Source organism: Penicillium robsamsonii (assembly GCF_028829455.1).
Source record: "Penicillium robsamsonii strain IBT 29466 chromosome Unknown utg000003l_segment0_segment0, whole genome shotgun sequence".
Classification (NCBI taxonomy): domain Eukaryota; kingdom Fungi; phylum Ascomycota; class Eurotiomycetes; order Eurotiales; family Aspergillaceae; genus Penicillium; species Penicillium robsamsonii.
The window spans coordinates 78982-106810 of record NW_026643221.1 but is presented as its reverse complement, the minus strand read 5'-3'; the positions used below and the strand labels follow the sequence as shown (position 1 = coordinate 106810).

Genomic DNA, 27829 nt, shown 5'->3' with positions numbered 1-27829 from the left:
AGTCTCTTCTTTTGTGTATGATTAATCTACTGGACTTGAAGTATGTTGGGGGACGCTAGCTTAATATACTATTACGCTTAAACCTACTAATCGCATTCATTGCTCTACCTCTTCGGACTATGAAATAAGATATTCATTTTCTTCTACACCCAGTCTATACATTTTTAGTGGACAATAAGTACCTCCATTTAAACCTCAATAACGCAATCACGGTATCATCAAATGATATATTACCTATCATACTTTTCATTCAAATTCTCAGGTAGATCCTACTAGAGACCGAGGCGCTTTTATATAAGAGATTTGAAAAAAAAAAAAAAAAACTTTAAAAAAATGGACCACGCCTGTCCTTTATAGCCTAATTCCAAAGGATCTAAATATCAACTTTGGAATTCACCTTGAAATAGCATAAATGATCTCCAAGGGCCACGTCACAGGATTAGAACATATATCGAGAAGAAAACCTGAAAATATATGGCTGCCTAACTTCACCTTTCCAACCACTTCCCTATACCCTTTCATTGCTTGAGGTACGTTCTCTTTCTTTTCTGTTTCTTTCTCTCGGGACTTGACAATATCCAATAGATCGTCATGGCCGTCACCTCTATTTCAACCCCTTTTGACTTCACCCTTCCTTCCTCCGGTAGCTCCATCAAAAAGCCCATCAAATCAGTCTCCAAGCCATGCTTTGGCTGCGATTGTGGCGATGAAGAGTGCGATTGCTGCATATGCACTGTGATGTGAGGCCTATCTCGATCTCGATATGCTTTTCTGGAAAATTGTGGTATGTGGATCGACGGAAATTATATGGATTTGTGTGGATCAGGGTCTAAGGGGATGCATTTTCCCGTTGATCGGGTGCCTATCCCATCCATTATTGTTCAACTCTGGTTAAAATGCACTTTTATATGTAAACACTCCATTTCAACAAAATAACCACTATTCATGCCTGAGGCATCAGACTGAGTCAGCGGCTTTCGGGGTCAGCCAAATTCCACCCCGGGCAATCCTTTGAGCTTAATTATTTCCTTGACCTTTTTTTGCAAAATATGTCATCTAATACTTCGGATGATCAGACGCGGACACGAACTTCTCGTGCCTGTGATTCCTGTTACAAAAGAAAGGTAGATCGGTAGATCCATAAACTCTTCCATCCCGCTAAACTGATCCCAGATCAAATGTGATGCGGCGCTCCCACAGTGTAATTGGTGCAGCCACCATAATATTCCCTGCACCTTTGACAGAGTGGTGCGGAGAAAAAGAAAAAATCCTGATGATGAGAGGTGAGTCCGTTCCTCGAGCCTCCAAGGTTGTTCTGCTATATGGGTCTGACGAAGATAAAGACAACCCAGAGTGTCACGATTATCGGAGCGAATTAGTCGCATTGAGCAACTTCTCGCAGACAACTTGATGGGTGATCATACCTCTGGTATAGTGTCTCTTCAATATGCAGATATAGTACTCCGAGACTAATTGGCAGAAGTGCCTGGAGACTCACCTCGATCTTTCGAAGCAAACACGACGGCTGACACGACGGCCAGCAGCTCCCCAGGCAACACTCAACCTCCGGACTCGTCGTCAGTGCGAGTTCACTTTGCGGGCAAAGAGTTGGGTGTCATCAGTTTACTCACAGGCACGCCGTTCCTCTTTCCCGAGGGACGGGAATGGATCAAAGCTCGCACCGGACAAGAGGTTGTCATGGACAAACTGAGCCCGGCGCGAGTACCTTGGGATAAAGCCCGCGGGAAAACCTTCAACACTGTCTTGATGAATATTAACAACACTTGCAATCCCTATGAACTTCCCGACTGGAGAACAGTGCGGGTGTACTTCGAGGCCTATAAGAGTTCCAAGGTGATGCGGCGCATCTTTCCTGTTATAGACCCGGAGCTTTTTGAGGAGACCCTCACCACAGCTTACAGTCAATCACCATCTACCTTTGAATATGGCCAAGCTAGCGCCAGGGTCTGTGTCATTGCATTTCTTACCTTTATTTCTCGCCTCCCTGACGTCAAAGATATTGTCACCGCGACTACTACGATCACTCCAATCGATCACGATCTACTTTCCACCAAGGCACAGTTCTTTATGCCTCAAGTATTACAAGAGCCTGCCAGTCTGGATGCAGTGCAGGCTATTACGATGTTGGTAAGTGAGCCACTCTGGTTGTAAAATTCCGATCACTGACCGGTGAACACATAGGCTCTCTTTGAGCTGTCCTCGGGAAACATGCGGGCAGTCAACTACTATGGAGCAGTTGCTGCGCGACTCATTTTCATGCTTGGTGGAAATCATTTTAGCAGTCAGACCATCTCGACGGATAAGCACAGCCAGCAAAAGCATTCACAGCTACGGAATCTATTCTGGATTTGCTATACGGTTGATAAAGACCTTGCCCTGCGCACAGGTCAGCCACCTAATATCACGGACGAAAATTGTGACCTGACCCTTCCGCCGGGTTATCTTGATCGAGCATTCTTGGACGTGGAAGACAATGAGGCCCCATGGTACGGTCCAGTATTTCCATTCGACTTGCGCCTAAGTATCATCAAAGCTCGAGCGCATCGAGAGCTATATTCACTCAGCTGCCTCCAAAAATCGGATGCCGAGCTGCTCAAGTCAATCCGAGAACTAGATGATGCGCTAGAAGAATGGCGGCTGTCAGTCCCTCCCAAATGGCGTCCAACCGTGTCCTTTTCGTCCGAGGCATCCGATCCCAACATGGGTATGCATACTGTCATGCTGCGTCTGAACTATCATCTATGCATGACCATAATCCATCAAGCGAGTGGAAGATGCAAGGCGTGGATGCAAGGACAAAGTGGCATGATGGATGGGGTGAGTTCAAGTATGGCACTTTCAGTAGAGGCCAGTCGATCAAGTCTATGTTACCTCAATGCAGCAGAGCATGTGGTAGTCGACGGAGTTTTTTGGTATGTGATTCCTATCATGTTATGGGACCCAAGCTAATCCCTTTTAGGACCCTAATCTTCTACCCCATGTCCGCGCTGCTCACCATCTTCTGCAATATTCTTCAGAACCCATTGGACCCACATACTCGCGAAGACTTGGACCGATTGCATGTCGCCACGGTTATGATGGAGCGTATTTTCTCACGAAAACTGCCTTCAAGTGAGCTTGTGCATTTCAAATTGGTCGGCGATTTCATTGTGGAATTGGAGCGATTGGCTGAATGCGCCATTGACAAGGCCTGGGCGGAGCAGCGCGCCTCTTATTGATTTGATTGATTTGCTCATTGTTTTCTTCCTATTTTTTTTTACAGACTGATACCACTGCCTGCACTTTAGCGTTAAGAGTTTATTGGCTATGATACTTAGAATTGTCGAAGATATTAATATTGATAGACAGAAGGACAGTCGGTCATTTGGATTGCATTCGATAGAGATGGTTGGAGCAGTGTTCAATAGAATGATATCTCATATATGGTGCAGTCTCTCATTGTAAGCAAAAATTCCCAGTAGAGATCCACGGAAAACTAGCATGTTGCTGGCTCCTCGAGGGATTGTAGTGGGATTTTATGGCAGTTGATCTCCGATAGTTCGGTATTTTGAACCGAAGGGCCGTTAGTAATAGAAGGTCGTTAGAACATCGGAGAATGCGTCCGAGATATTGGTGTGAATCAATATCTCCCTTGGGATAATGCGAAGCGCGTGATGGTTCAATCGACACATCACGGTGTCGTGTTCGATAGCCCACTGAGCTTGTGTGTTCATGAGACGCTTGACCGAGGGATATTCCGTTGGATGTTGATCAGTCCTCGGCTTGAGGTTCTTCCGTATCGGGCCATTCAAGGACGAGGTTGACATTTGGTCACAGTTGAGCACATAGCCCAGGAAAAGTTCAGCCATTTGACTTGGTGGGTACAAGACTGTTTGAATTCAGAAAATAAAACCCGTTGGTAGATTCAGTTCTCTTTGTCCAGTAGATCCCAAATTAACCGATAGTGCTCATCGGCCTTTTCTTTCAGCACTTTGGCCTGGTCGGTATCCTCTCCTGGCCGAGTAGCAGCCACACGGATGCCCTCAGCTTGCAACTGCTCTAGTACGCCCTCCACCTCCGCTTTCACTTTGTCCATTTGTTTCATTTCCTCTCGGCTGTGGTTGAGCTGCTCCTCCATCATCATGATAAGTGATTCGCGGGCTTGGTGAGGACGGTAGAGGTTGAGAAGATGGTGCGCATTGATGAATAGGTTGCGCAGGTCTTCGACCTTAGATTCGAATTGTTCCGGTGAAACAGACAAGATACCAGTAAACTCCAGGAAATTAAGGAGCAGGGACTTGCTGATCTTGAGAAGGTAGTAGGCGTGATTGAGTGGGGGCGAAGGCCGCGAGTTCTGTTCAGTACCGGCTGGAGGAGGTTCTGGATAGAGCTGTTCGATTCCTTGCTCTTGCAACGATGGCAATGCTGTAGAGAGCTATTTCAGAGTCAGTATTGCCAGGTACAGAGGTACAGAGCTCAAATGTAGAGGAACGAACGGTTTGCAATTCGCCAAAGACGCTGTACTGTCCTTCAGGGATGTCGGGTGGTACCAGGTACCGAAGCTCTGAGGGAATCTCTAGAGTGCGCAATTCCGCTGGTGACCATTGCTTGTTCTTATTCAACCGCCCATCTTCGCCCCTGGAAGCTTCAGCTTTGATCTGCTCCAGCTTGTCGATATTCTCGCGCGTAAAGTGTTTCCATAAAGGCGGCGGTGGCGCAAATGCCGTGTTTACGGTTCGTTGTTGGCTCTCGTCAGCCATATCGATCAGCGCGAGGGTAATGTGAGAAGAGAGAGAGACAAAAGTGAGTAAAGCAGTGAAGTTCTTATCGTAGAGCGGAGAGGCGGTGACGTGGTCTGTGCTTCCGCAATGTGTCGAATTGTCAACTTGACTTTCTTCAATCTCGATATGCTCCCGGTGAAGACCTGAAGATCTCCCTGGAGTCCTCGGGAGTTGTGCAGGATGCCTCACAATGGTTTGGGGAACGGGTCGACCCCAATTCTACAACGCGTTGGACTCGCTGGTGCTGCAGCTCGCTTTGCGCAACGCACCTATGCCGCTGACTACATCGCATTGGGGTTTCTAGTGGTAGGATGGATACTAGTAAGTCGCACATTATATGAACGGATACAAATGGGGGGGGGGGATTTTTTTAACACTTGAATAGATTCAATTATTCGTGAACCCGTTCCATCGCATGTTTTCCCTGGATAACAGAGCCATTCAGTACCCGTTCGCCGTCCACGAACGAGTTCCTGTTTGTAGGTCAATTTCGAATAATACAGTCTGCTTCTCTTGATTCTAACGAGTACTAGTGTGGTCGGTCGTTTTCGCCGGTCTGATTCCTTTCCTGATTATTCTCGCTTGGTCCGCAATATTTCGCGCTGGTGTACAAAAGACGCAAGTGACCGTACTCGGGCTACTCGTGGCTTTGATGTTGACCTCGTTCCTGACGGACATAATAAAAAATGCGGCGGGAAGACCACGTCCGGACTTGTTATCGCGCTGCAAGCCCTCCCGGGGTACATCGAACAAGGTGTTGGTCGCATGGACTGTCTGCACAGAATCCAACCAGCACATTTTACAAGAGGGATGGAGGAGCTTCCCTAGTGGTCATAGCAGCTTTTCTTTTGGTGGTCTGGGCTATCTATACCTGTAAGTGATTCTTCAAACGTACCGAGTCCAGACGCACTAACAATCGTGACCCTATAGCTTCTTGTGCGGTCAAATGCATGTCTTCCGTCCTCGAACAGATCTTGGACGCTGCTTACTTGCGTTTTTCCCATTATTGTGTGCTTTGATGGTCGCCCTCTCCCGTCTGGCCGATTATCGACATGATGTATATGATGTGACGTGTGGGGGCCTGTTGGGCATGCTGATAGCCTGGTTCTCATACCGTCGTTATTATCCACCGCTGCGGTCGGTCGTGTGTGACGTTCCCTATGATAAAGCCGATCTTGCTGGACCGGATGGCTTTGCTAAATTGGGTGATGAGGAGGCTCTTGCCCGGCCCTTCATTCCACGCGCTAGTACCTCGGAGGAAAACTACGAGCTCCAAGACGCAGAGCCATCTCGATGAACCTATCGCGTACTTGAACATATCATATCTCTACCCTGGCCTACTCGCACTTTAAAGGACTTTTGCTGTTGGACCCTTGTCTTGAAAACATCTGAAAGGGAACATCAGTCTGGTATTGACATAGTCCCATTGCTCCCGTACTGTAGAATTTCTCCGTCTCACTTTGCCGAGGCGGAACACAACTCGAGGTGAGGTCCCAATGTAATGATTTGGTTGGGGAACTTCTATCATGCTTTGCACTCCCTGTCTATATGGTTTTTCCAAATAAAAAAGAAAATGTAGAAAGGATCAACATCATTTCACCACATAGCTGACTCGTGAGGTTCCTTGTTTTCTCGAAATCTTCTTCACGGTCACAGGTCCACACAAATCTGTCGTATCGACATGCGTGCCTCCGCAAGGGTACACTTCAGCACCGACGATGTTAACTACACGAGCTTTTTCACCTGCGGGCACCAAACTGCGATCGGGAATCAATCGCTCTAGTCCACGCGAGCGGAAATCTTCTTCATCCCACCATTCGATCTGAACAGGCATCTTGGCGGCGATATATCCATCCAGTTTGTTCTGAATGGAGTCCTTCCATTTTCCTTCGATTGAACCTTGAAACTCACATGATGCCGAGTCGGGGAAGTGTGAGGCTTTCAATTCATCGAAATTCTCAATCTCTTTTTCCAAAAGATGTCGGACTGATGCACCTAGTACGTGGCCTGCAGTATGCAACCGGGAATATAGTAGACGCTTTTCCACATCAATTGCCTGCTCCACGGACTCGTCTTTGTTGAAAGCGGACGATGAGCCGTCGAAGAGACCGAGGTGAAGCACCTGTCCATTGGCATCCGTGCGAACAGTTGTGACTGTGAAAGTGCCAGATGGGCCTTTTAACACGCCCGTGTCCGAGGGTTGGCCGCCCCCTTGGGGGTGGAAGATAGTTTTCTCGGTGACAACGACATGATGTTTCTCGCTGGCATCTTTGAAGAGCAGACGACTGGATTCTTCGAGAGCATTGAAAGGGACAACGGCCGTTACCGTGGTCTCAAGGGTGTATAGACTGGCATCATTCTGGAAGACCAGAATGGTGCGAGTTGCCATAGTGAATATACAAGTTGGTGGGGGAAAAGGAGAAGCGGGGGAGATTTCGAAAAGTATTTGAAGTGCAACGCGTTAGAAGGTTCTAGTAATTGTAATATATCTAGAATGGCCAGGACTATCACCTTCAGTTAGAATATACATAAGTAGTATAGTATGAGCCTTCTATTATCAAGGTATTACTCCCTATATACAAGCTCAGAGCATGTGTGATTTTTTCATAACTCTATACTCTACATACTACCTTATATCACTAGATGATCATATTCAACGTGACAATTGAAATTATAGAGACCAATGGCCTAATATTTCCGTTCTAACCTTTGGAGTCGAAGATTATCGCTACTCCGGCTATTCTTTACCTTAGCGATTGACCAGCTAATCTTTTCGGTTATTCTTATATCTTAGCGAATATCGTGCATTCCTTTATCTTGGCTTATATATCTGGCTCGAATTATAAAAGCCCAGATTTACCATAACATCTTCGTACATCTTCGTTATCCCCGTTTACCTCATTAGATACTTTCATCATGTCTGATATACACCCTTTTGATCCCCTTGGGCCCCAGGAAATTACAAAGGTGGTTCCTCTCTGTCAAGCAAAAGTCATACATCCTATTAACCAATCTGTAGGCCGCAAAAGTTGCCCAGGAGCTGCTTCATGGAAAAAGTTTCAACTTTCGCGTCATCACCTTGAAGGAGCCACCAAAGCAGGAGATGATAGCATTCTTGGAGAGAGAACATCTTCAGCAACCCCAAGTCTCCCGACCTGCTCGTATCGCTCATATTCAAGTGATTGTTGGGGGTGGCTCTGGGCCAAATGAACTCACCGAGCTTCTGGTTGATCTAGACGGAAGTGCTATCGTTCAACGGGAGACCCTTGTGGGAAAACACTCTTTTATTGATTCGGCTTACATGAAAGATGTTGAGAATGCTTGTATGGAAGATGAGAGAGTGAAAGAAGAAATTCAAAAGTTGAAGCTACCTCCAGGGGCCTCCGTCGTTGTTGAACCGTGGGCTTATGCAACTGATGGCATGAACGACATGTCGGAACGGACTAGCATGGTTAGTACATCCCCAATTATTTGCAATATGCCAATACCAGCTAATATAGATGCATAGTGTTGGTTCTATATGCGACTGGTGGACAATCCCGACGTCAACTATTACGCATATCCACTTGACTTGTGTGCGGAGGTCTCTGAGCAACTCAAGGTGACCAAAGTCTACCACTTACCTTCGTCTGAGAGTGAGAGGGTCCATGAAGAAGCACGGCCATTTGACCCCTGCAAGATCCATTCCACTGCTCTGTCTGAGTATCATCCCAGTCTGCGACCACCACCGCGCACGACCACCAAACCCTACCAGGTCGTCCAGCCAGAAGGGGTTTCCTTCAAGTCACAGGGTAACTTGTTAACCTGGGAGAAATGGACTATGCGCGTGGGTTTCAACTATCGTGAGGGTCTCACGCTGCATGACATCCGTTATGACGGCCGGAGTCTCTTTTACCGACTGTCTTTGGCAGAGATGTTTGTGCCTTATGGTGACCCTCGTGCTCCGTTTCCGCGCAAAGCAGCATTTGACCTTGGGAATGATGGTGCTGGGATTAATGCGAACAACTTATCTCTTGGATGCGATTGTCTAGGACTGATCAAGTATTTTGACGGATGGCACAACACTTCCTCGGGAGAACCATTGAAATTGCCCAATGTCATCTGCTGTCATGAGCAAGATGATGGGATTTTATGGAAGCACACAAACTTCCGCACAGGAAATGCCGCGGTGGTGAGATCACGTATCTTGGTCTTGCAGACAATTATCACGGTCAGCAACTATGAGTATATCTTTGCTTTTCACTTTGGCCAAGATGCTTCGATTCATTATGAAGTTCGGGCCACTGGGATCTTGTCTACCAGTCCTATCAACATTGGCGACAAAGTTGGATATGGTACCGTTGTTGCCCCGGGTGTTCTTGCACCATACCATCAACACTTGTTCTCTCTTCGTATTGATCCTGCGATTGATGGAGTTGCAAATTCGTTGCAGGTTGAGGAGTCCAACCCTTTGCCTTTCAATGACCCATCCGTGCGAAATCCTTTTGGAGTTGGGTACACCACACATTCAAATATTGTGACAGAGGAAGGTGGATTAGATCTTGATTTTAACAAGAATCGCACGTTCAAGATCATCAATGAGGCTAAAGTCAATCCTATCACCGGTACGCCAGTTGGTTTCAAACTCGTTCCATGCTACAGCCAACTGCTACTAGCCCATCCAGAGTCCTTCCATGCAAGGCGATCCGAATATGCAAAACATGCAGTCTGGATCACTCGTTATAGTGATGATGAGCTTTTCCCGGCCGGAAAACATACTATGCAGTCCCTTGGCGGCGAAGGGATCAACTCGGCAATCACTCAACGGAGAAATAACCCGGACTCCAAGTCAACAGTGCGAAATGAAGACATTGTTATTTGGCACACATTCGGATCGACACACAATCCGAGAATCGAGGATTGGCCAGTGATGCCATCTGAAAAGATGTTGGTTGGTCTCAAACCGGTCAACTTCTTTACGGGAAACCCGAGTTTGGATGTTATGGTGTCGAGTCAAGACAATAACCAGAGTCAACTTGTGAAGTCTGAATCAGCATCTGCATGTTGCTCTCGAATTAAAATGTGAACAAAAGTCGAGGGTTCTAACGAGCTCTCTATATGGCGGGGGGTGGATCCGAGTCGGGTCGTCTTTCCCTCTCGGGCTTGAACTTTCTCCTATAAATTCCATAACCCCTTGGCTTTGACCTTCACCTTTTCACTTAGATCATAATGTCGCGCTCAAATTCACTTCAAATATCTTCCTCTCGAAAACCAAAAGTTCAAATTCTACTCTCCGTCGATTTCGATGCCGTGTCGGGATTTCTAGGAACTGGTGCTTCGGCTACAACAAATCTGGCCGATTACAGCAGTGGCTTTTTCGCAGCTCAAGTCGGAGTGCCACGCTTATTGCGCCTTTTCAAGAAACATGGAATTAGTTCCTCGGTGACTTGGTTTGTGCCCGGTCATTCAATGGAATCATTCCCAGCAGAGACCAAGGCAATTGTTGACTCGGGAGCCGAAATTGGTTGTCATGGATATGCACACGAGGGTTCCAGTCAAATGACTGAATCACAGGAGAGAGAGGTCATTGCCAAATGCGTGCAGCTAGCAACCGACTTGACCGGAAAGAAACCTCGTGGGTGGAGGGCACCATTATATCAGTTGCGAACACACACCATTCAAGTCCTAGAAGAGTTTGAATTTTTATACGGTATACTACTTGTTCTTTTCAAATCCTGTATCTCCCGGGAACTAAATTCAGATCAGATTCCTCTCTCACGCATCATGATTCGTCGTTATACTTTGTCCCTCGGATGTCAGAGCCCAAAGCCATTGACTTTTCTCCTTCCAAATCTGCTTCAACTTGGATGAAGCCCCTCCCTGTCCCTGCAGCCAGGACTCCCCAGACACTGGTTGAAATTCCGTGTAATTGGTATATGGAGGACATGACCCCCTTGCAATTTTTGCCCGGGGTGGAGAACTCACAAGGGTTTATCAGTCCGGTCACCATTGAGCAAAATTGGAAGTCTCGGTTCGAGTTCCTCTACAGTGAAGCTCTCGAAAAATCCGTTGAGGAAGATGCTGAGCAAGGCTTTGTTTTCCCTTTGGTTCTGCACCCAGATACTAGTGGAATGGCTCATGTGATTGGGATGATTGACCGAATGATTTCGTGGCTCAAACAACAGGAGGTTGAATTTGTGACATTTGGCGAGTGTGCGACAGAGTGGAAAAAGAATCATTAATCAGAATATTAATAACATTCAACTCATTTTTGTTGACTATATAGCCCCTAGACATAGTAAATTAGTTTGATGGAGATTTGGCGGGGTGGCCACTTATCCGCCACACCAATTTTCTTCGCCAACTTCAACTATCACATACTGTCTTTGGCCATCCATATCATGTGAAGTTTATATATCCCAACATTGGAACTCGTATGCCACGAAGAAAAGCTGCAGACCGTACAGGTCCGGTGAAGACCCGATCTCGCGATGGCTGCAAAGAATGCCGGGCGAGCCGTGTCCGATGTGACACCAAAAAGCCGATTTGCACACGTTGCCAGGAGAAAGGATTGCCATGCATGAAGAACCTAGTTTTAAAATGGGAATCGGAATTCATCAGTCGTGGAGCAGCTTTTGGGCGTGCAGGCGTTTGGAACAAAACCGGCGCAAATCAACCTACACGCAGCCCATTTTCTTCGGAAACACATGAGTGGTGCCCAGTGCCAACTATTGGCCCTTGGGGCTTCATAAATAGCGGTGTGTCGACATTTGAACGCCCAGATGAAGTGAGCATTGACTTCGACGAGTTGAATGCACTGATTTCAGTTGCTCAAGACTCCAACTCACCCCAACTATGGTCCTGGTTACAACATTTCCCACAGTTCAACGGGCTTAGCACAAATCTCAACCCAAGCCTTCCGCCGTCTCTTGCTCTGTTTCCAGAGCTATCCAAATCTGGGCATGGAGAGTTATTTGATTACTATCTTCAACAAGTGTGCCCTCGCACGGCCGCCAGCTCCGCATTTTCCTCGCCGTTTGCCTCTGTCATTCTGCCATTCTGTCTATCGGCTTCTCCTACACTTTTCAAGGCCATTCAAGCGTTAGGGGCATGTCACTGGTCAAGGCTCAATCCAAGCTATGGTGCAATCGGCCTGCGTTTTAAATCAGAGGCTTTGAGAGATCTTCGTCAACGTCTTTCGTCGGAAGGAAATTTGACATGCTCCATGGATCCCGAAGTACTGATTATCATGATCATGCTATGTTTATATGAGATAGTAGACAAATGTGATCAACAATGGACCATCCATCTCAAAGGCGCCAATGATTTAATCCGACTGCGAAGAAAACAGCAAATGACATCAGCGCAGCCAACGGCCCCATCGGATCCTGTGACGAGCTTTGCGGAGCAATTCTTTGCCTTCCAGGATGTCATGGGTCGAACCGCTTGTGCCAAAGAAGTCTTGTTTGGTACCGACTACTGGAAACCGGACGAACGCAACATCGATCTTTGGATGGGATGCAGTCCTGAATTGGTGTCAATCCTGGCCAAAATCACAGATATGAGTCGAACAAGGAGACAAAATACGTCTGATGCGGACAAGGCATCGTTCTCACTACGTGCGGCTTCCCTTGAACGCCAACTGGCGAACTTAGTCCAAGAAGTGGGAGAGGGCGACGACGAAATTCTCGCACTGGTTGCAGATTCTAAGCGGTTGGCTGCAATGCTTTACTTACACTGTGCTCTGCATGGGGCTGGTCCTACCACACCATTGGTGAAGAGTTATGTGCGCCAGATTCTGCGACTGATATCGGACCTCCTTGACCGTAAGTCGCTAGTCAATGTGACATGGCCAGTCTTTGTGGCAGCTGTGGAGCTTGACCCATCCGATGATGAGGTTTTCCCGGAATCTGAAATGGAATCGGGCTCGGGACGAGCGATTGTGCTACGTTCCCTGGCAACAATGGCCGACTCAACCATCTCGAACATTGCTAGAACACGGGCAGTGATTACCAAGTTATGGCAGACACGCGACTCAGATTTGATGAAAGGAACCGCTTTGCAAAATCAGTGCAATGATTGGGAATGGCATGTGGTTCCAATCAGCAATGCCATGAGCCTGGCATAGGGGTTGAATGAGGAAGAAGGAGCATATGGAATATTCTGTACATCAGATAAGCATTGAATGATCGATCAATTATGCACAAAGGTACACAATTGTACAAGATATAGATCACTATATACCATAGAGGGGATTGTCCGGATCGGGTTAGCGCGCTGTCATCTGATCTCGTTAACCGCCCAAAGCCAGCGACCTGGGATGTAAATGTAGACTTCACATCGACCCGAATTCTGTGGTTATCTTATTATAAGCCACAGCGTATGTGCTGTCCGGGCATTAACTGTGGTATTGAACTCACTTTCCTGCCTTGGTGCCGACGAATGATGCCCTTCACTCTACGCCCTTGCTCTGTATCGCGAAATCAGACCACAGTGACTTGAAAATGGCGCAGGTGCGACCTCCAGCGCCGGGGCGCAGTGCATCGGCCCATGGGTTTGAAAGCAAGCTCAGTCAACAATTAGCTCAGCCTCACCAAACCGATCTAGAACACCAACTTGAACCCTCGCGCTCTCCCAAGTCGCGTTCGTTATCTGATGTGTCCAGACCTACACCCACTCAACCATCCACTGGTGATCTTAGTCGCCCAAGCAAAGACGATAATGCAATACCTGCCCTTCCTGCAACACCTCGAAGATCAAGTGTAGCTCATTCGAGCCTATCGCTAAACTTGCCTTCCAAACCCGCCGTGTCGCCATCACTTACAAACCGCGCCCCTCTCTCTCCTAAACTTGACCCATCACATATCTACGGATCTCCAGGGTCTGTCCTCCCTCGACGGTCTCGGGGCCTTGACTTCTCACGCGCATGTACGAACCTCCACCATTCCACCCTAGCCGAGTCGTCCCCGGATTCGTCCCCCACCGTTGGAGGGCGAGGCATGGCAATACCCCAGCGACGTGGATCACTTGGAGCGGCATTCGTCCCACCTTTTTCAACCTCAGGTCCGGGCGACCGTACAACAATCTCAAGCTCGATGTCAAGTGTGAATATGATGGAGTCGGATACAAGTAGTAGCGAGGAAGATGAATCAATGGCTGATCGCGATGACATTATGCTCAATACGCCGCAGGCGACTCGCATAAGTGCACCGAGTCCGTTTGCTAGCAATATTCAGAGCCCGGGCAACGAGTGGATTGGAGGATATTCACAAGCCGCTGCTAGCTTGATGAGTTTCCAACGCGCGCGCTTTCGCAAAGGCCGTAGTCGCCACAGCTCTAGCAGTGCGAGTGGAAACAGTTCCAAGCATAGTCCTGCCCCTCACTCCCCACCCATCATGAAGAGTGTCGAGCACTCCAGTGGAGGTTATTTTGCCCCGCGGCAGACTGCGCATTCACGCAGAGAGAGTCTTAGTTTTGGCGCACGCGATCTGCGTTTGTCCGATATGAGCGACGATGGCGAGAGTCGCGCGACGCGAAGCGGAAGTCCAATTCCCATCCCACATCCGGAAGGTGGCGGTCCACTGGGAGTAATCCGTCGCGCAGTGACGCGACGTGGGAGCTTACTTGTAAGTCGGTGCCTTTGTGCTTCAATGGGCCACAAGCTAACTTGAATGACAGCCCAAAACCAAGACATTTGCGCGCATTCGCGCCGCTCTGATGGAGGAGGGTGCTCCAATTGACAGCGATATGAAACGAGAAGCAGAAGTGGTCCGGCAGGTCCGCGACACCGAACCTGAATCAACCCCGGCACTCGGCGGGTTCCCATCGTTGCAGCCCTCGACCTCGCTTGATTCGACGCCGTCAGAAGATCCCGCAGTCAAAGCGGGAATGGACACAGCATCTACGGATACTTTTGGTAAACAAGCTAGTCGTAACTCGGGCGGCGTCGCATTTTGGAACTCGTTCGATGGACGTTACCGAACCCCACCCCCGGCTCGCCAGGAAGGTCCCGCATCTTTGGCAGATGAGGATATGTTCATGGATATGACTCCGTCTACGACCATCGGCTCTGTTACTACGGAGTCTTTCAAGCAGCGTTCCCGCTCTTCCACCCCCCATGCCCCGGGCATGCCAAGTATTGGGGAGATCTGTCGGAAGCGGCGTCGTGATGATGACTTCGATCCTAATCTTTTCAAGCGTCGGGCTGTTTCGCCCAGCGTGAGTGTTCAGAGCAGTCCAGTAATGACTCACTCCCACAATGTCAGTGATATGGGCCCAAATATCTGGGGTCCGCCGCCAAAACCGGGCCTCGGTGCCCCGTTTTCTGAACGACTCAGTTCTGAAACGAGCAATCGAACGATCTCTCATGCTGGAGGTGGGAAACGCGTCGGTCTGCAAGGGATGACCGAAGCCAGCGATGGCTTTATGAATATGAGCATTGATTGAAAGGCGCTTTTGGATTTGCGATGTGGAATTTGATATTCTTCGTGCGCTCTCGGGGTTTACGGGCATTTTGTTTTGGGGGGTTTCAAAGGGCATGGTGTTATTTGGACATATTTCAAGCAAGATACACATTCGTTATTTTAGCGTTTCAGATACCTCATGGCAGATTATTTTATGAATCATTTCACTTTCACTGTTGATGTCTATATGTAGTTTCTGGATGTATACCCGTATGTAGGCCACGTGCTTATCGCTCTCCGCCTCCGACAGCTTTCTCTCCGCAGACTCCAGGCAATCACACTTCCAAGCTCCAGTACTTCTCAAGAACTTCAATTGTGCTTGAACATATTGCTCAGTACTGAATACCTCGATCGTATTTTCCTACACCATGCCTTCTACTGTTGAACTGGCATCCTCCTTCATCGAGGGTGCCCCGCCCGGAGAGGTATGCATGTCAACAATGATCCAGGATCCCCCACTCCCCTGGTCATCGTCCGAAGCCTGAGAGATGGTCGCTAACATGTCTTTGCTCAGCTCGCCGATGTCGTCGCCGGTAAATGGCCCTCTTAATGCTACACTGCCCTTTCCGATCCCCGCAATACCGACCCATACGCAAACGGTGATGCTGATCCCTACTACTTGATTAGATGTGCAAGCCTTAACTTCCGATGGCGAGGATATCATCCCCTCCCTTCTACCCGCATTCAAACGGTACAACGAGACACAGCTCGCAACGGTGAAATTGCCAGGATCAAGCCAGGAGGTGGGTTTCGCTCAGGAGTGGTCTATATCTGCGGTGGATCTAACACTTTTACTGGGAAGGTCATTGTTAGTGCGTTTAACGAACTCGAAGACAACCGCTACTTCGACCCGGAGAGCCAAACCTCGTTTGAGGTCGACCACACCACACAGGTAGGTTTCATCTGACCAACTGGGGCGGTACGTTGAAGGCTTACGGGTTTGCACCATGGAAACAGACTGCCTCTGCAGCACAATCATACCCATTGGAGTCGGAGCACGCGGATTTGATGTAAGAAATGAGCTAGGTTGAAGTCTTGGTGATAATCCGCTTACCGTGTTTAGCAAATCGCTGCTCAAGTCGTTCGGTGTTCATGCCCGTGAACACTACCCCAACTGCTCATATGGCGTCTACCCCATTGAGAATGACTCTGCCGTTGCCATCGTCTTGGTTTCCAACCGATACTCTCCCAACAACTTCTGGTGAGTGGTTCCAGTCTCTATGGATAACACCGTGGGTGGAAACTAATCGTTATGGACGCTTCCCCATCTGGGGAGGATTGTCTGTTCTGTCACCATAGGAATGGTCGTTTCCGCGCAATTTATCAACTTCCCGTCTCCTCCTCGTCCTCCACCCTGACTGGCAACATCCACGTTGACGTGCACTACTACGAAGATGGCAACGTTGCCCTTAACACTACTAAGCCTGTCAGCATCTCCATCTCCTCTGTATCTGCCGAGTCGATTGTCTCGCGGATTGCTGCGGCGGAGCGCGATTACCAGGAAGCGCTGAACCGGGCCTTTGTCCAAACCTCCGAGGGTGCGTTCAAGGGTCTCCGGAGGCAGCTTCCCATTACGCGACAGAAAGTGGAGTGGGAGAAGGTCGGTGGATACCGCCTGGGTCAGGATATCTCGGGCGGCAAAGGGCGGTAGAGCAGGGACTTGGAAATATTGTCGAGTGGGTGGTTTGATCAACCCGCTCGCGGTGAATAGCTGGACTAATATATCCCTACTATTTTGCAAGCATTGTCTCATTTTGCGTGTTACTTGTTTCATTTTTATGGTTTACGAAGACGATTAAGTGTAATTTGTTTTTGTAGTGCTGGACCTCTTAGGCTGTCGCTTTATATATATATCACCAACACACAACCACCAGCCAACTCACCCACACCCAGAGTACCCCAGATGAACTACTGTCAATAATAATTATCGGATTAGACGTAAAGTAATCCATAGGCATGAATTCTCCAAGATGTAAAGGCTGAATAAGCACAACGACTAGTTAGTTAGTGCAGGTGAGATTAACCCACTTTCAAGCCTTCGACACACGGATCCCATCCCCTATTCCTTAAAAAGTGTTTTGTTCCCAAGCCTGTAGCGGTGCTGTAACGATGATCCCACAATTTTCTCGTTTTGTTAAATCGGGCGCTGGTCTTGAAAAGACTCTTCGTCTGATCCAATGCGTGTCGCAGGTTGTCGCTGCACTCACCGTGAGCAGTGCCCTGGCCATGCAATTGACCACAGTCAAACTGCAATTGGCACTAGGTAAGTTAGATTCCAATATCCGATGGATAGCGATGCGCTAGAATCGATGGCTCCATAAATGCTGATACTGGGGTTGTTGGGTAGCGCGGAGATATTTCCGCTTCTTTGGATTCATTGACTCCTTCCAACGCATGTTGGCGTTGCTGGGCAAGGATGGCTTCAGCTCTGTGGCTGGGATGCTCGAGCTGGCTAAGTGTACCTGCTTTGGCCTTTACTTTGTCCTGGAAGACCTGACCACGGTATGTTACTTACTGCTCCGTTCGGTGAACAGGACTGACCAAGGGCTAGCTTCACGCAATGGGGGTCTACGCTGTCTCCTGGAATGGCCGTGTTATGGACCAGGCCAATACATTCTGGTTCTATGCGCTTTCTTTCTCTGTTGCCGGAGCTATCTGGGCGCTTCTTGCCGGATCGGAGCAGCCTCTTAAGAAGAATGGTAAGAGAAAGAACCAGAAGACCACCTCTGAGAAGGCTACCCCGGTCAAAGTGACTGCTACCTCTACCCGAGTCAAGCAGATTGTGGTGGATGGATGTGATCTGCTCATCCCGCTGGAGCTTCTGGGCTGGATGCCCACGGGAGACGTGGTAGTTGGATCGACCATGGTGTTGAGCACACTGCTGACTGCTCAAGATATTTGGGCCCGAGTATGATTAGAATGTAAATATAGCATGTGAGTTGATAGACATAGATATTAGAGACTATGCCAAAAAGAAAATCCCTAGGATATAGGACAAAAGCCCAAAAAAAATGGACTTGCAGGGAATCGAACCCTGGACCACTCCCATGCTAAGGGAGTATTATACCACTAAACCACAAGCCCAATTGGATGAAAGACACGGCCGCTTAGTGTCTGAAGAGTGGATTTGAATTTGTGGAAATTAGCCGCCTAAATTAACTAAGTGGGATTACTAACCAACTTCGACTTTTAACAGATTCCTTACGTCATCCCGACGCGCTCTAACCCGGATACGTGAAGGCATAAGCCCAATCCCACTTCGCATTCAAAGCCCTTGCATTGAGGGCATATTGATATTTTGATTGCAGAATCTCCGAGCGCCATCACAAGGTTGAACGTGCCCCTACACTACGATGTGATTTGGAGGGGGAAAAAGCTGTTTGCTCCCTATGGTCTTTACCCTAGCAGTTAAGCTCTTAAGCGCAAGAGAAGCCGTATCTTGATTATACCTAATAAGGTTAGACGACCTAGTATTTAGCGGTATTCAAGTAAACAGAAAAGAGCCATATTCTGTGGAGGTTTTTTTATTTCCAACTCCTTGCAAAACCAAAATGCAGGTCGGCTTCGGTAACACCTGATCTCTTTGATTTCCTTTCTCGTTTGATTTCTGGAAGTCTTTTTTTTCTTTTTGTTTGCAAGAATAAATTACAAATAACACGAACACAAAAGAAAATAAGAAAGCGAAATCACACCAAAGAAAACCTTAGAATGGAGGACAGCCCTTTGTCAACCACCGCGAACATATCCGGAATCCTCACGTTCCTTGCTGCCGTCTTCACTTTCGTCTATGTTCGCTACAACACTCTTCAAAATGGCCATGCTGAAATGAATGACATATATGAATCCGTCAAAGCCACCATCGAGGAGACTCTTCTAATGGAGAGCCAGATTGAGATTCAGCCAGGCTTTGAAAAAGTGCGAGAAATCTTCCACCAGCTCTGGCGAACTGAGATCGCCATAATGATCGAGCTCGCTAAAGCCATTGGAGGTGATGAACTAGCCAACAAAGTCCGTGGACAGACCAGCATTGAGCCTGATTCGCACTATAATGTCTTCAAGTGGTTGTACAAGGACGAGGTGGATTATGGACTGGGTCAAGAGCGCTGGGTTAAGAGAATCCCTCTTCTTGCTGTTGCTCTAACAGCCGTGAGACTTGCTTGGAATCTAGGCGCGACACCCAAGCTGCTACGGTGGTATATGGTGCGAGAGAAAGTGATGGAGAAGATCCGGGACAGGAACAATTATAGGTCGCGTTTGCGGTCTCACCAGCTGGCTCTTCTGAATCAGTAGGTATATTTACCTTCTTGACAAAGGGATGGACTGATAGTTGTGTTTCGTGTTTAGACAGTTCCGAGCACAGGAGCTCTCAATTCGGCATCTGCGTGATGATTATGAGGTTTTGCTGAAATATATGGAAGACATGCGGCACACCATAGGAAAAATGATGGAAGCTCATGGAGTATCTTCTCCCTGAATTTAAACCCCACCAGCCTATCTTGTGCAAAGAAGGGCACGGGAATACCCTAGGACTTGGGGATTTCGGGAAAAGATCGGCTGTGACACCATCGATTCACTCTGGGAACATTATGGCTCCATCTACGGAGTAGAAGAGGTGCTTCTCGCTACCGTAAGCTCGTATCCTTTGTGGCCATGTTGCGTTGGGAAAAACTGGGAAGTGTGCCCTGTTTGGGGATTTTCGTTGTGAGAAGATGGCTATGCAAATGAGGCTTAGCAAGTCCAGAGATATAAAAAGGAAGAACTTGTCAGGTGGAAATACAAGCGCCAAGAGAGTTGGAACCGTAAAGGCTCAAATAGGCAAGTCTCGTATTGGAGGAAAAAAGAAAAAAAAAGAGAAAAAAACAATATATATAGACTGTGCCTTTGAGAGTTCATAAAGTCATCCAGAGCTCAAATCACCTTAGCAAATGTCCACTACCCTTCTTAAATCCAAGAAAATGGAGATTTACTCGGCCTCTATAAGATCTAACAGTACTCTCAGCACACTCATCGAGACATACTCTTTTTACCCACGCATTTTGACCATTAATGCGCAAGGCGTTGGAGCTTTTCGTCTCCCACTACCCTCTCGTCAGACTGAGATCTTTGTTTACAACCCAGACGGCACCGAGGCCTATGTCTCCAGGCGGGACAAACGTTACTCAGGTAATGCGATCCTGTCCCATCCAAAGCGCGGAAATCTTATCCAAACTGAATACTTCTTCGGTCCGAGCCGTGATCCCGTGGTGCACCTACTTCAACCTTCGCGTGACATTCCCGAGCAAGTGATTGTTGCTGGGAAATGGACCTCCCGCACAATGCGCTTGGGTATGCCTGGAGGTCAACAGTTTGAATGGGAATATGCCAAGGAAAAAAGGGCAGACGGGCAGAAAGTCAATTTGATTGTTTTCCGCACAGTGGAAGAAGAGAAGGGCAAGGGAAAAGAGACTCAGGGCCACAGGATTGCACAGCTAGTTCGTGGAGAGGATTCTCGGACGCCGGGCACCTCGCGGTCTTCTGCAGGCAATGGAGGTGAATTGCAGATTGACGAAGCTGCGTTACAGTCCCTCGAATTGGACGAGGCAGTTATTGTTGCGACTTGCCTGATGATGTTGAAGAAGGAGATTGACCGACGGAGGGTGATTCAGTTGGCAATGATCGCGGGAGCTGTTAGTTGAGATTGGTGAGAAGATATAGAGCGTCTGTGTATTTTCGTTATCTCAACGCTAGTATCTATGGTCTATCGGATATTTGGATATCTTTTTTTCTTCCGCTTTAAAGACAGTTCTCAATTAGCCCGCTCGCTCAGCAATTCGGAAATGTGGCCATTGAGCCAGTAGCCGTTCAACTCGTCGGTGGACATGGTTTTGGCCCCAGAGATCCAGCCTCTGCAGACCCCATCACCTGCCCCACAGTTACACTGGAATGCCTGATCCATCTCCCACTCGGTGCTGGGGTAGAAGAAGGTGAGGGCATCACCTGCCTTCAAAGGATGGTCGTCCACGACCCGCACCTCCATGCGGCCCATGTCGAAGACCAATGAGGGTGCACAGGAGTGATTGCAGTAGACGAGATCGGAGTTGAGTTCGATGTGGGTGTCGCGGCCGGTTTGCACGCTCGTGTAGGCTTTCTTTCCGGGAGTTGCCGTAGTGATCTTGGCGAAGACGGCACCCGCGGGGAGGTCGACGAGAGAATAAGCTCCACTTGCAAATGCTTTGGTACTGCGATCAACACGTAGACATTCAGGATGAGTCGGAGGAGGGAAGTTGACGGGCGTCACAGGAATGGGATCGGCAGATGGAGCCATACTGAGGTAGAGAGAGAGAGAGAGAGGGTATAATAAGAATGGGATGATAGGATTTGGAATTTAGGTGAATGTAAAAGGGGAATACTTGGGGTTTTATTAAGTAGAGATGTACACCGTAGAGCGATCTCACGTTGTTCCCTTCAACCGAGGTCGTTGCGCTATGACCGAGGCACAGGCCTTGAAACACCATTTACATGTAATTGTCTTGTCTTAGAGAGTGTAGACATTTAGACTGAACGTGGGTTTCTAGCGGATCGCACGCATCCGTCATTCGGTGAGCTTCCACATGCATAACAGCCCACATTCTCGGCTTCATCAAACGAGTAATTTGGATATACCCTGTACTCTGTATCCTGTATATAGTCTTACGTTTTTTTATTTATTAAATCGAGGTAAATCCTGAAACCATCAAGACAATTATTCGGTGCGGACGAATGTTCCTGATCAAGCTACGTGCTTGTATTTTCATTCCTTTCTATTCAATTGACTCAGTTTATATGTGTATTCAGTTCATCTTACGCATTAGCTCCTGTCCATTCAACCACCGCTCTAAATTCTCGGCTGTTTCGCGATACCACCCCCGTAATAGATCCTCTTCTCCATATCCCATGTGGGGGGAAAGCAGAACCTCACTGCGTCCATCTTGTCCCCAGGGAGTAGTGCGCCATGGGCTATCGAGAGGCAATGGCTCCGGGTCAAAGACATCTAACGCGGCTCCACGAATGCGGCCCACATTCAAGGCCTCGAGGAGGGCCTGCTCCTCAATCAAGGGCCCACGTGAAGTATTGATGATAAATGCAGATGATCGCATATTTGCTATTTCAGCCGCACCAACGATTCCACGGCTTCGATCCGATAACACGCTGTGTACACTCACGATATCGGCATGTGCGAAAAATTCCTCCTTGGACGTAGCAACAACGAATGTCCCCGCTGGTAGATCCTGAGCCTGCGCTTGCTCGTCGGCCTTTTCCTGTGTTAAGTTTGTTGACCAGGCGAGAATCTTCATCCCAAAAGCCAGAGTGCCAATTTTCCCTACTTCTGACCCGAGTTTTCCCAAGCCAAGCAGCCCCAGTGTTTTCCCAGACAAATTGACCCCGAGGGAGCCCTGCCATGCGCCGCGTTTGACAGCTGCATCGTCGCGTGCGATGTTTCGAGCGAGTCCCAAGATCAAAGCCCATGTATGCTGCACCGTCGAATTGACACCGGGTGGACGGCCCTCGGTGCCTGCGACGGCCACGTTGGAACGTGTAAACGCCTCGAGATCTAGCGCCAGGTTGCGAGTACCCGTGGTCAAAAGGAGTTTCAAATTTGGGAGTGCCGCAATTGTTTTGGCTGCAAAAGGTGTTCGCTCGCGCATGGCCAAGATGATATCGAAGGGAAGGAGTCGTTGGACAAGAGCATCGTGTTGTACAGGATCGCGGGGGTCGAGGGTTTCGGGAAAACTGGAAATGTCAACTTGCGACTCGAGGTGAGTGAAATAAGTAGGTGCAATGCCCTGATAATCGTCAAGGATTGCAAACTTGAGTGGAGCCATTGTCAAAAATGCAGAAAGAGGGAAACGAGAGAATGAGAGTCCGGGGAAGTGCGTCAAATTCCCCCTCGTTCCCGGCAGTTCGTTTATCCCCTCGGTATGAACACCTGTGCACCTATAGATGGATATATATGCCTATAAACATACAGATATGTGATTTAAACCTATATCGACAAGACATTTTGCATTTATGTATAAGAGACATTTGGGACGTATGTTCGTACTCCGAGCCTATCCCAGTTGGTAACTCTGTCTCGGTATCTCCTAGTTCCAAAGCATATGCTCTGCACTCTTTATTGTGAAACTGGATCCCTCATCATCAGGAAGAATGACTCTCGCCCATCACTACCAAATTGTGTAAAATCCAGAGCCACCTCTTCTACTATCTTCCATCCATGCTTGAGGTAGAGGGGAACACCCTCCGGCGTACCCTCGAGGAAGATGCGCGACTGGGAGGCATCTGCCTTTTCTATACCCCATTTCAAGATAGCAGAGCCAAAACCTCGCCCTTGATATTCCGGCAGTGTTGCTAGCAAATCGAGGACTAAAACATTTGAGCAAGATCTCCTCTCGGGAATGTGGGGCTTCACTTACTGATATCGTTCTCTGTGGTGTATCGCTTACGACAATCCGCGAGAAGCTTTTTAAAGGCAACGGCAAGTTCCGCATTCATTGGCCGGGGTGCATATTGAACAGGGTCCTTGGCCAGAACGGCCGCGTCTTCAGTCAAGGTAACCAGGCTCGGACCAAATGATGCTGGAAAATGCCAACGGCTGTAGGTTGCCAGTTCCCCACTGACTGGATCATGGATCTTGAGGACGTGCATATTGGGATCGGCAAGATGTTTCATTCCCACAATTATTTTGTATTCCTGCACTCTCGTCAAGCTGGCATTTGGGAAAACTTCTTCGAGGAGACGGCGGCCTTGAAAGCTTTGGACATTGACTTTGGCAAGTCCTGGACCATCGGCCTCGGTGGCATATTGGATGAGATCCATGATTAGAAAGGGATGGAGATGCAGAAAATAACTAGAGCCTGGAAATCGCGAAGATGTAAGGGGCAAGTTCAGAGAGACACTAATCCTCATCTGTACCCCGGTCCTCCCCCCACTCTTAGCGTTCAATTATGTTTTATATTGTTTTATGTACATAGTCACCCTATATCTTATGGATATTTCGTATATTGGTCATTTTCAAGCCTTTCGCTTTCTAATCTCCAGCTTTGCATCTGGATCGCTTAGCATTTCAAATCCCATCTCTATAATCTTGGGTGTCATCCCATCAGGAATCCTGACATCGTAAGTCAAAAGAATCTTAGCGACAGCAATCTTGACTTCGTTGCTAGCAAAGAATCTCCCAGGACAGATTGGCTTGCCAATTCCAAAGGCAATATGCTCCAGGCTCGTGGACGCGAGTGCTGCCGCAGTATTACCGGATTCGCGAAGACGAAGAAAACGGTAGGCGTCGTAAGATGACGGATTGGGGTAAATCGCTGGGTCCCACATCATGGATGAATCAACGGCAACATTCGTTCCGCGAGGGATGGTCAGGCCATTGGGAAGGGTAACATCCTTCAGGGCTTTTCGCTCAAGATTAACTGTGAAAGTGTAAGTTTAGTACCTTGCTATGAGAGCACTGATGAGTTGATAGAAGTGGACACGTACCTAACGAACCCGGTTTGAGCCGTAGTGTTTCTTTTATTGCGCTGTCCAACAGCTGCATCTTGAAGAGGCCTGCGGTTGTCCATCCGCTCTCCTCGACAGCTTTATGTGCTTCGTCTCGTAGAACCGGAATCAGATCTGGGTGCATACAGATATCCAGTATCGCCTGCTTGAGAAGATCAGATGTTGTATGCATTGCGCTTATCGCGAACGCGATTTGCGATGCAGCGGCATCGTACGGGCGTCCGGCAGCGACTTCTTCAAGCCACTGTATGGTATCCTGGAACTTTTCTCTCTTGCCAGGCTCATTAGATTGATATTTCCCATATTTTCTGCGGTCAAAGATTGGCTGCAGCATAACACGAGCAAGCCGAACTTGCTGACGGCACTTTCTGAGTTCTGGCAAGAACCAATGAACCAATGGACGAAGAACGGCCGGCCAAGCGCGGAGAGCTCGAACCCCCATAAAGGTGTTCAGTGTCGAAGTGAGAATTAACTCTTGCCATTTAGGATCACGAGTTAATTCAGGCCCGACAAAGACAGGTGCTGACATTCGCCCGACGAAGCGGACTACTTGTTGAGACCATTCAACGGCGTGCCAGTCTGAAGAATAAGTTAATCGAGGATTCTGACACAATATGGAGGAAACCTACCGTCGCGGTCCGTCCAGATCTCTTCCAGAGCCTCCGTAAGGTGTTCATGAAACAGCTCGCACTCTGTGATGCAAGGCTATGTTGGTGAGACTGTAATGTGAATCATGGGCCCCGGAGTTGTCACGTACGACTGTTCTGATTGTTCAATTTAGTCTTGGTGACATCGATCAGAATTCTTCTAGGATCAGTGACAACTCTCTGTCCATCCATCCCGGGGTATGCTGCGAAATATTGCTGCATGAAACCGTGTCAGTTTAGCTCCCATCTCTCGCTAGTAAAGGGAGCTGCAACATACATCGTGGACCAGCGCCTGATGATCTAAATCCAAACAATTCTTGAGCCACTCTGTATAAGAGGAAGGAAGAATTACCCGAGAGCCAGCGGTGGTTATGATGCGAAATGGGCCGTTAAACTGGAGTGTGTACATTAGATGTAGTGTTCCTGTAGGAAATTCACTCAACGCACCTTCTGGATCCCTTCCTTAATCAAACCTCTGGCATCTGACGTAAATCTCAACTGAGCCTTTTTCAAAGTTATATCACCGGGGTATGAGTTGACAATCGGTATTGTCGGTCCTGCTGTCAGATGCCATATGAGAACCACAAGGAAACCCAAGAGGGTCGTCGACAGAAGATATACGACCGAAAGATCTTTCATAAGAAAGCCGCCTGGGTGGAAAGATGTCATTATTGCTTGGATTTCTTTTACCCATCAAATTGGCTAGACAAGGGATGATTTATGCGAATATAGATACCGGTCACGTGTATATATCGAGTGTGTAATGATGAATCGGAATGAATAAGAATGACTCACGTTAGGTGTGGATATAAAAAGCGGATGCCCAAAATCCCTTAGCAATATAGATAGAAATGATATGATGTCTATAATTATTTGATAGTAAGGCTTTCTAAGATGAAACTGCGTTCAATTACTGCGACTTGAAAACTTTTACTCTTCGAAGCCTATGGATCTGGTATCTGGTCACCGTGGCAAGCACCCAACCGTGTGTTGGCCGAGGATCCCATTTTGTATGAGTTGCAATACAAAAGACTCATGCACTTACCTTGGAACTAGATAAAGTAAGAGAAATGTTAGGAAAAAAATACAGCCATTTTACCACTAGACCATAACAAAAACCTCGGTTCCTGTTTAGAGCCTAGGGGGGCCATATCCCATTCTGACAAGAAACGGTACAAATATATGATATGATTTAGCATAGAATTCAGTGGTAGTATCGATTCTTAACATCTAATGTGGAAGAATGAGAATAATTCAAAAAAAACACTATACTATGTACACATATGTAGGAATGTACTAGGCCTTCTTTTTTTAGTACACTTAATCTTTTTTCATCAAATGAAATAGAATGCCTTTATACTATATATCTCTTCTTAGATCTCTTTAACTAGTTTGACCGTTAAGTATCTTTTGTATTGGGAACTCATCTAAAAAATACCTTTTTTTTAGATTTGGGATCTCAATTGGCTTCTTTGGGGTTGGCACATTCATATAAAAACAATAAATTCCACTGCTGTTCATTCAAAGAGGTAAAAATGGAATCATCTGCACTAGTACCTGCACGAAATGAATGACAATCTAGTAGATATATACACATCTTGTAGGAAATTTCCAATTTGCTTTAACCAGCGATCTTGGCAAACTTCTTCAGATCGTCTTCGCTGCCATTCCAGATTTCCGAATCACCCCCGAAGCTATACGCATCCGAGTTCTGCCAGAAGCTATGGGTTTCCCAGCCAGCGGGGATGGCACCGACCGAAGAGCTGCCGTATCGAGCCACAGCCAACGGGTAGTCACCGAATGCCGTGCTGCCACCGGTGCAAGTGTTCCACCAGTCGGTGGTCGTGTAGATCATAGGATACCGGCCAGCGGTGCTCTTGTAGGTCTCGCCAAAGTCCTTGATCCAGGCAGCCATGGCTGAGGCGCTGAGCCCATAGCAGGATGCGCCGTACGGGTTGTATTCAATGTCCAGCATGCCGGGCAAGGTCAGGCCATCATTGGTCCAACCTCCACCGTGGGCAAGGAAGTATTTGGCTTGTGCGGCACCGGTGCTGCTATCAGGTGTGGCAAAGTGGTAGCCACCACGGATCAGACCGGCGCTAGTGGCACCCCCGTATTGGCTCGAGAAAGAGCTGGAGATGAAGCCAGTACCTTGAGTGGCCTGATATAGTTAGTATTGTGATGTGGAACAGATTCTTAGTAAGCTCGGAAAGGCTCACCTTGATCATGACGAAGCGGGCACCAGCTGCATGAGCACCGGCGAAGTCCACGGTAGGTTGATAGCCGGAGATGTCGAAGCCCTGGACAGTGGCGCTAGCTGCGGTAGCAAACAGGAGGGGTAGGGCGTTGATCTTCATGGCGAGAGTGAAAGTGAGATTGGAATAGTAGGTGTTTTGAGTGTGTTTGAGTGTAAGTGATCAAGTTTTGGGAGGAGGAC

At 48.0% G+C, this 27829-nt stretch overlaps 17 protein-coding genes across 17 annotated transcripts; 9 read left to right on the top strand and 8 right to left on the bottom strand.

Moving 5' to 3' along the window:
- Positions 1–591: 591 nt before the first annotated feature.
- Positions 592–3239, top strand: N7447_004735 (putative C6 transcription factor; the record flags this gene model as incomplete). Its single annotated transcript, XM_057228997.1, has 5 exons — positions 592–713; positions 1344–1429; positions 1481–2148; positions 2203–2933; positions 2981–3239. The coding sequence occupies 5 exons, from the start codon at positions 592–594 to the stop codon at positions 3237–3239; spliced, it is 1866 nt and encodes a 621-aa protein (XP_057084087.1).
- Positions 3240–3584: 345 nt separating this feature from the next.
- Positions 3585–3869, bottom strand: N7447_004734 (uncharacterized protein; the record flags this gene model as incomplete). The annotated part of the gene is made up of 1 exon (XM_057228996.1): positions 3585–3869. One exon carries the CDS (start codon positions 3867–3869, stop codon positions 3585–3587), a length of 285 nt encoding a protein of 94 aa, XP_057084086.1.
- Positions 3870–3925: 56 nt separating this feature from the next.
- On the bottom strand, positions 3926–4760 carry med7 (mediator complex subunit MED7; the record flags this gene model as incomplete). The annotated part of the gene is made up of 2 exons (XM_057228995.1): positions 3926–4435; positions 4497–4760. The coding sequence occupies 2 exons, from the start codon at positions 4758–4760 to the stop codon at positions 3926–3928; spliced, it is 774 nt and encodes a 257-aa protein (XP_057084085.1).
- Positions 4761–4961: 201 nt separating this feature from the next.
- Positions 4962–6078, top strand: N7447_004732 (phosphatase PAP2 family protein; the record flags this gene model as incomplete). The annotated part of the gene is made up of 4 exons (XM_057228994.1): positions 4962–5102; positions 5167–5260; positions 5315–5654; positions 5712–6078. The coding sequence occupies 4 exons, from the start codon at positions 4962–4964 to the stop codon at positions 6076–6078; spliced, it is 942 nt and encodes a 313-aa protein (XP_057084084.1).
- Positions 6079–6372: 294 nt separating this feature from the next.
- Positions 6373–7170, bottom strand: N7447_004731 (putative alanine--tRNA ligase; the record flags this gene model as incomplete). The annotated part of the gene is made up of 1 exon (XM_057228993.1): positions 6373–7170. One exon carries the CDS (start codon positions 7168–7170, stop codon positions 6373–6375), a length of 798 nt encoding a protein of 265 aa, XP_057084083.1.
- Positions 7171–7697: 527 nt separating this feature from the next.
- N7447_004730 (amine oxidase) lies at positions 7698–9846 on the top strand (the record flags this gene model as incomplete). The annotated part of the gene is made up of 3 exons (XM_057228992.1): positions 7698–7748; positions 7801–8232; positions 8290–9846. 3 exons carry the CDS (start codon positions 7698–7700, stop codon positions 9844–9846), a joined length of 2040 nt encoding a protein of 679 aa, XP_057084082.1.
- Positions 9847–11340: 1494 nt separating this feature from the next.
- On the top strand, positions 11341–12888 carry N7447_004729 (fungal specific transcription factor domain-containing protein; the record flags this gene model as incomplete). The annotated part of the gene is made up of 1 exon (XM_057228991.1): positions 11341–12888. One exon carries the CDS (start codon positions 11341–11343, stop codon positions 12886–12888), a length of 1548 nt encoding a protein of 515 aa, XP_057084081.1.
- Positions 12889–13264: 376 nt separating this feature from the next.
- Positions 13265–15206, top strand: N7447_004728 (uncharacterized protein; the record flags this gene model as incomplete). Its single annotated transcript, XM_057228990.1, has 2 exons — positions 13265–14386; positions 14439–15206. The coding sequence occupies 2 exons, from the start codon at positions 13265–13267 to the stop codon at positions 15204–15206; spliced, it is 1890 nt and encodes a 629-aa protein (XP_057084080.1).
- A 385-nt stretch (positions 15207–15591) lies between these two features.
- N7447_004727 (F-actin-capping protein subunit alpha) lies at positions 15592–16874 on the top strand (the record flags this gene model as incomplete). Its single annotated transcript, XM_057228989.1, has 7 exons — positions 15592–15648; positions 15738–15756; positions 15851–15966; positions 16026–16115; positions 16181–16233; positions 16287–16424; positions 16523–16874. 7 exons carry the CDS (start codon positions 15592–15594, stop codon positions 16872–16874), a joined length of 825 nt encoding a protein of 274 aa, XP_057084079.1.
- A 458-nt stretch (positions 16875–17332) lies between these two features.
- On the top strand, positions 17333–18354 carry N7447_004726 (PEX11 domain protein; the record flags this gene model as incomplete). Its single annotated transcript, XM_057228988.1, has 4 exons — positions 17333–17486; positions 17571–17725; positions 17775–18131; positions 18217–18354. The coding sequence occupies 4 exons, from the start codon at positions 17333–17335 to the stop codon at positions 18352–18354; spliced, it is 804 nt and encodes a 267-aa protein (XP_057084078.1).
- A 577-nt stretch (positions 18355–18931) lies between these two features.
- N7447_004725 (uncharacterized protein) lies at positions 18932–19513 on the top strand (the record flags this gene model as incomplete). The annotated part of the gene is made up of 1 exon (XM_057228987.1): positions 18932–19513. The coding sequence occupies one exon, from the start codon at positions 18932–18934 to the stop codon at positions 19511–19513; it is 582 nt and encodes a 193-aa protein (XP_057084077.1).
- Positions 19514–20148: 635 nt separating this feature from the next.
- On the top strand, positions 20149–20898 carry N7447_004724 (uncharacterized protein; the record flags this gene model as incomplete). The annotated part of the gene is made up of 1 exon (XM_057228986.1): positions 20149–20898. One exon carries the CDS (start codon positions 20149–20151, stop codon positions 20896–20898), a length of 750 nt encoding a protein of 249 aa, XP_057084076.1.
- A 110-nt stretch (positions 20899–21008) lies between these two features.
- N7447_004723 (uncharacterized protein) lies at positions 21009–21527 on the bottom strand (the record flags this gene model as incomplete). Its single annotated transcript, XM_057228985.1, has 1 exon — positions 21009–21527. One exon carries the CDS (start codon positions 21525–21527, stop codon positions 21009–21011), a length of 519 nt encoding a protein of 172 aa, XP_057084075.1.
- Positions 21528–22032: 505 nt separating this feature from the next.
- On the bottom strand, positions 22033–23064 carry N7447_004722 (D-2-hydroxyacid dehydrogenase family protein; the record flags this gene model as incomplete). The annotated part of the gene is made up of 1 exon (XM_057228984.1): positions 22033–23064. One exon carries the CDS (start codon positions 23062–23064, stop codon positions 22033–22035), a length of 1032 nt encoding a protein of 343 aa, XP_057084074.1.
- Positions 23065–23354: 290 nt separating this feature from the next.
- Positions 23355–24058, bottom strand: N7447_004721 (Acyl-CoA N-acyltransferase; the record flags this gene model as incomplete). The annotated part of the gene is made up of 2 exons (XM_057228983.1): positions 23355–23605; positions 23656–24058. 2 exons carry the CDS (start codon positions 24056–24058, stop codon positions 23355–23357), a joined length of 654 nt encoding a protein of 217 aa, XP_057084073.1.
- Positions 24059–24253: 195 nt separating this feature from the next.
- On the bottom strand, positions 24254–25801 carry N7447_004720 (cytochrome P450; the record flags this gene model as incomplete). Its single annotated transcript, XM_057228982.1, has 5 exons — positions 24254–24657; positions 24725–25324; positions 25375–25437; positions 25503–25608; positions 25670–25801. 5 exons carry the CDS (start codon positions 25799–25801, stop codon positions 24254–24256), a joined length of 1305 nt encoding a protein of 434 aa, XP_057084072.1.
- Positions 25802–27013: 1212 nt separating this feature from the next.
- N7447_004719 (lysozyme) lies at positions 27014–27749 on the bottom strand (the record flags this gene model as incomplete). Its single annotated transcript, XM_057228981.1, has 2 exons — positions 27014–27553; positions 27612–27749. The coding sequence occupies 2 exons, from the start codon at positions 27747–27749 to the stop codon at positions 27014–27016; spliced, it is 678 nt and encodes a 225-aa protein (XP_057084071.1).
- Between the last annotated feature and the right edge of the window lie 80 nt (positions 27750–27829).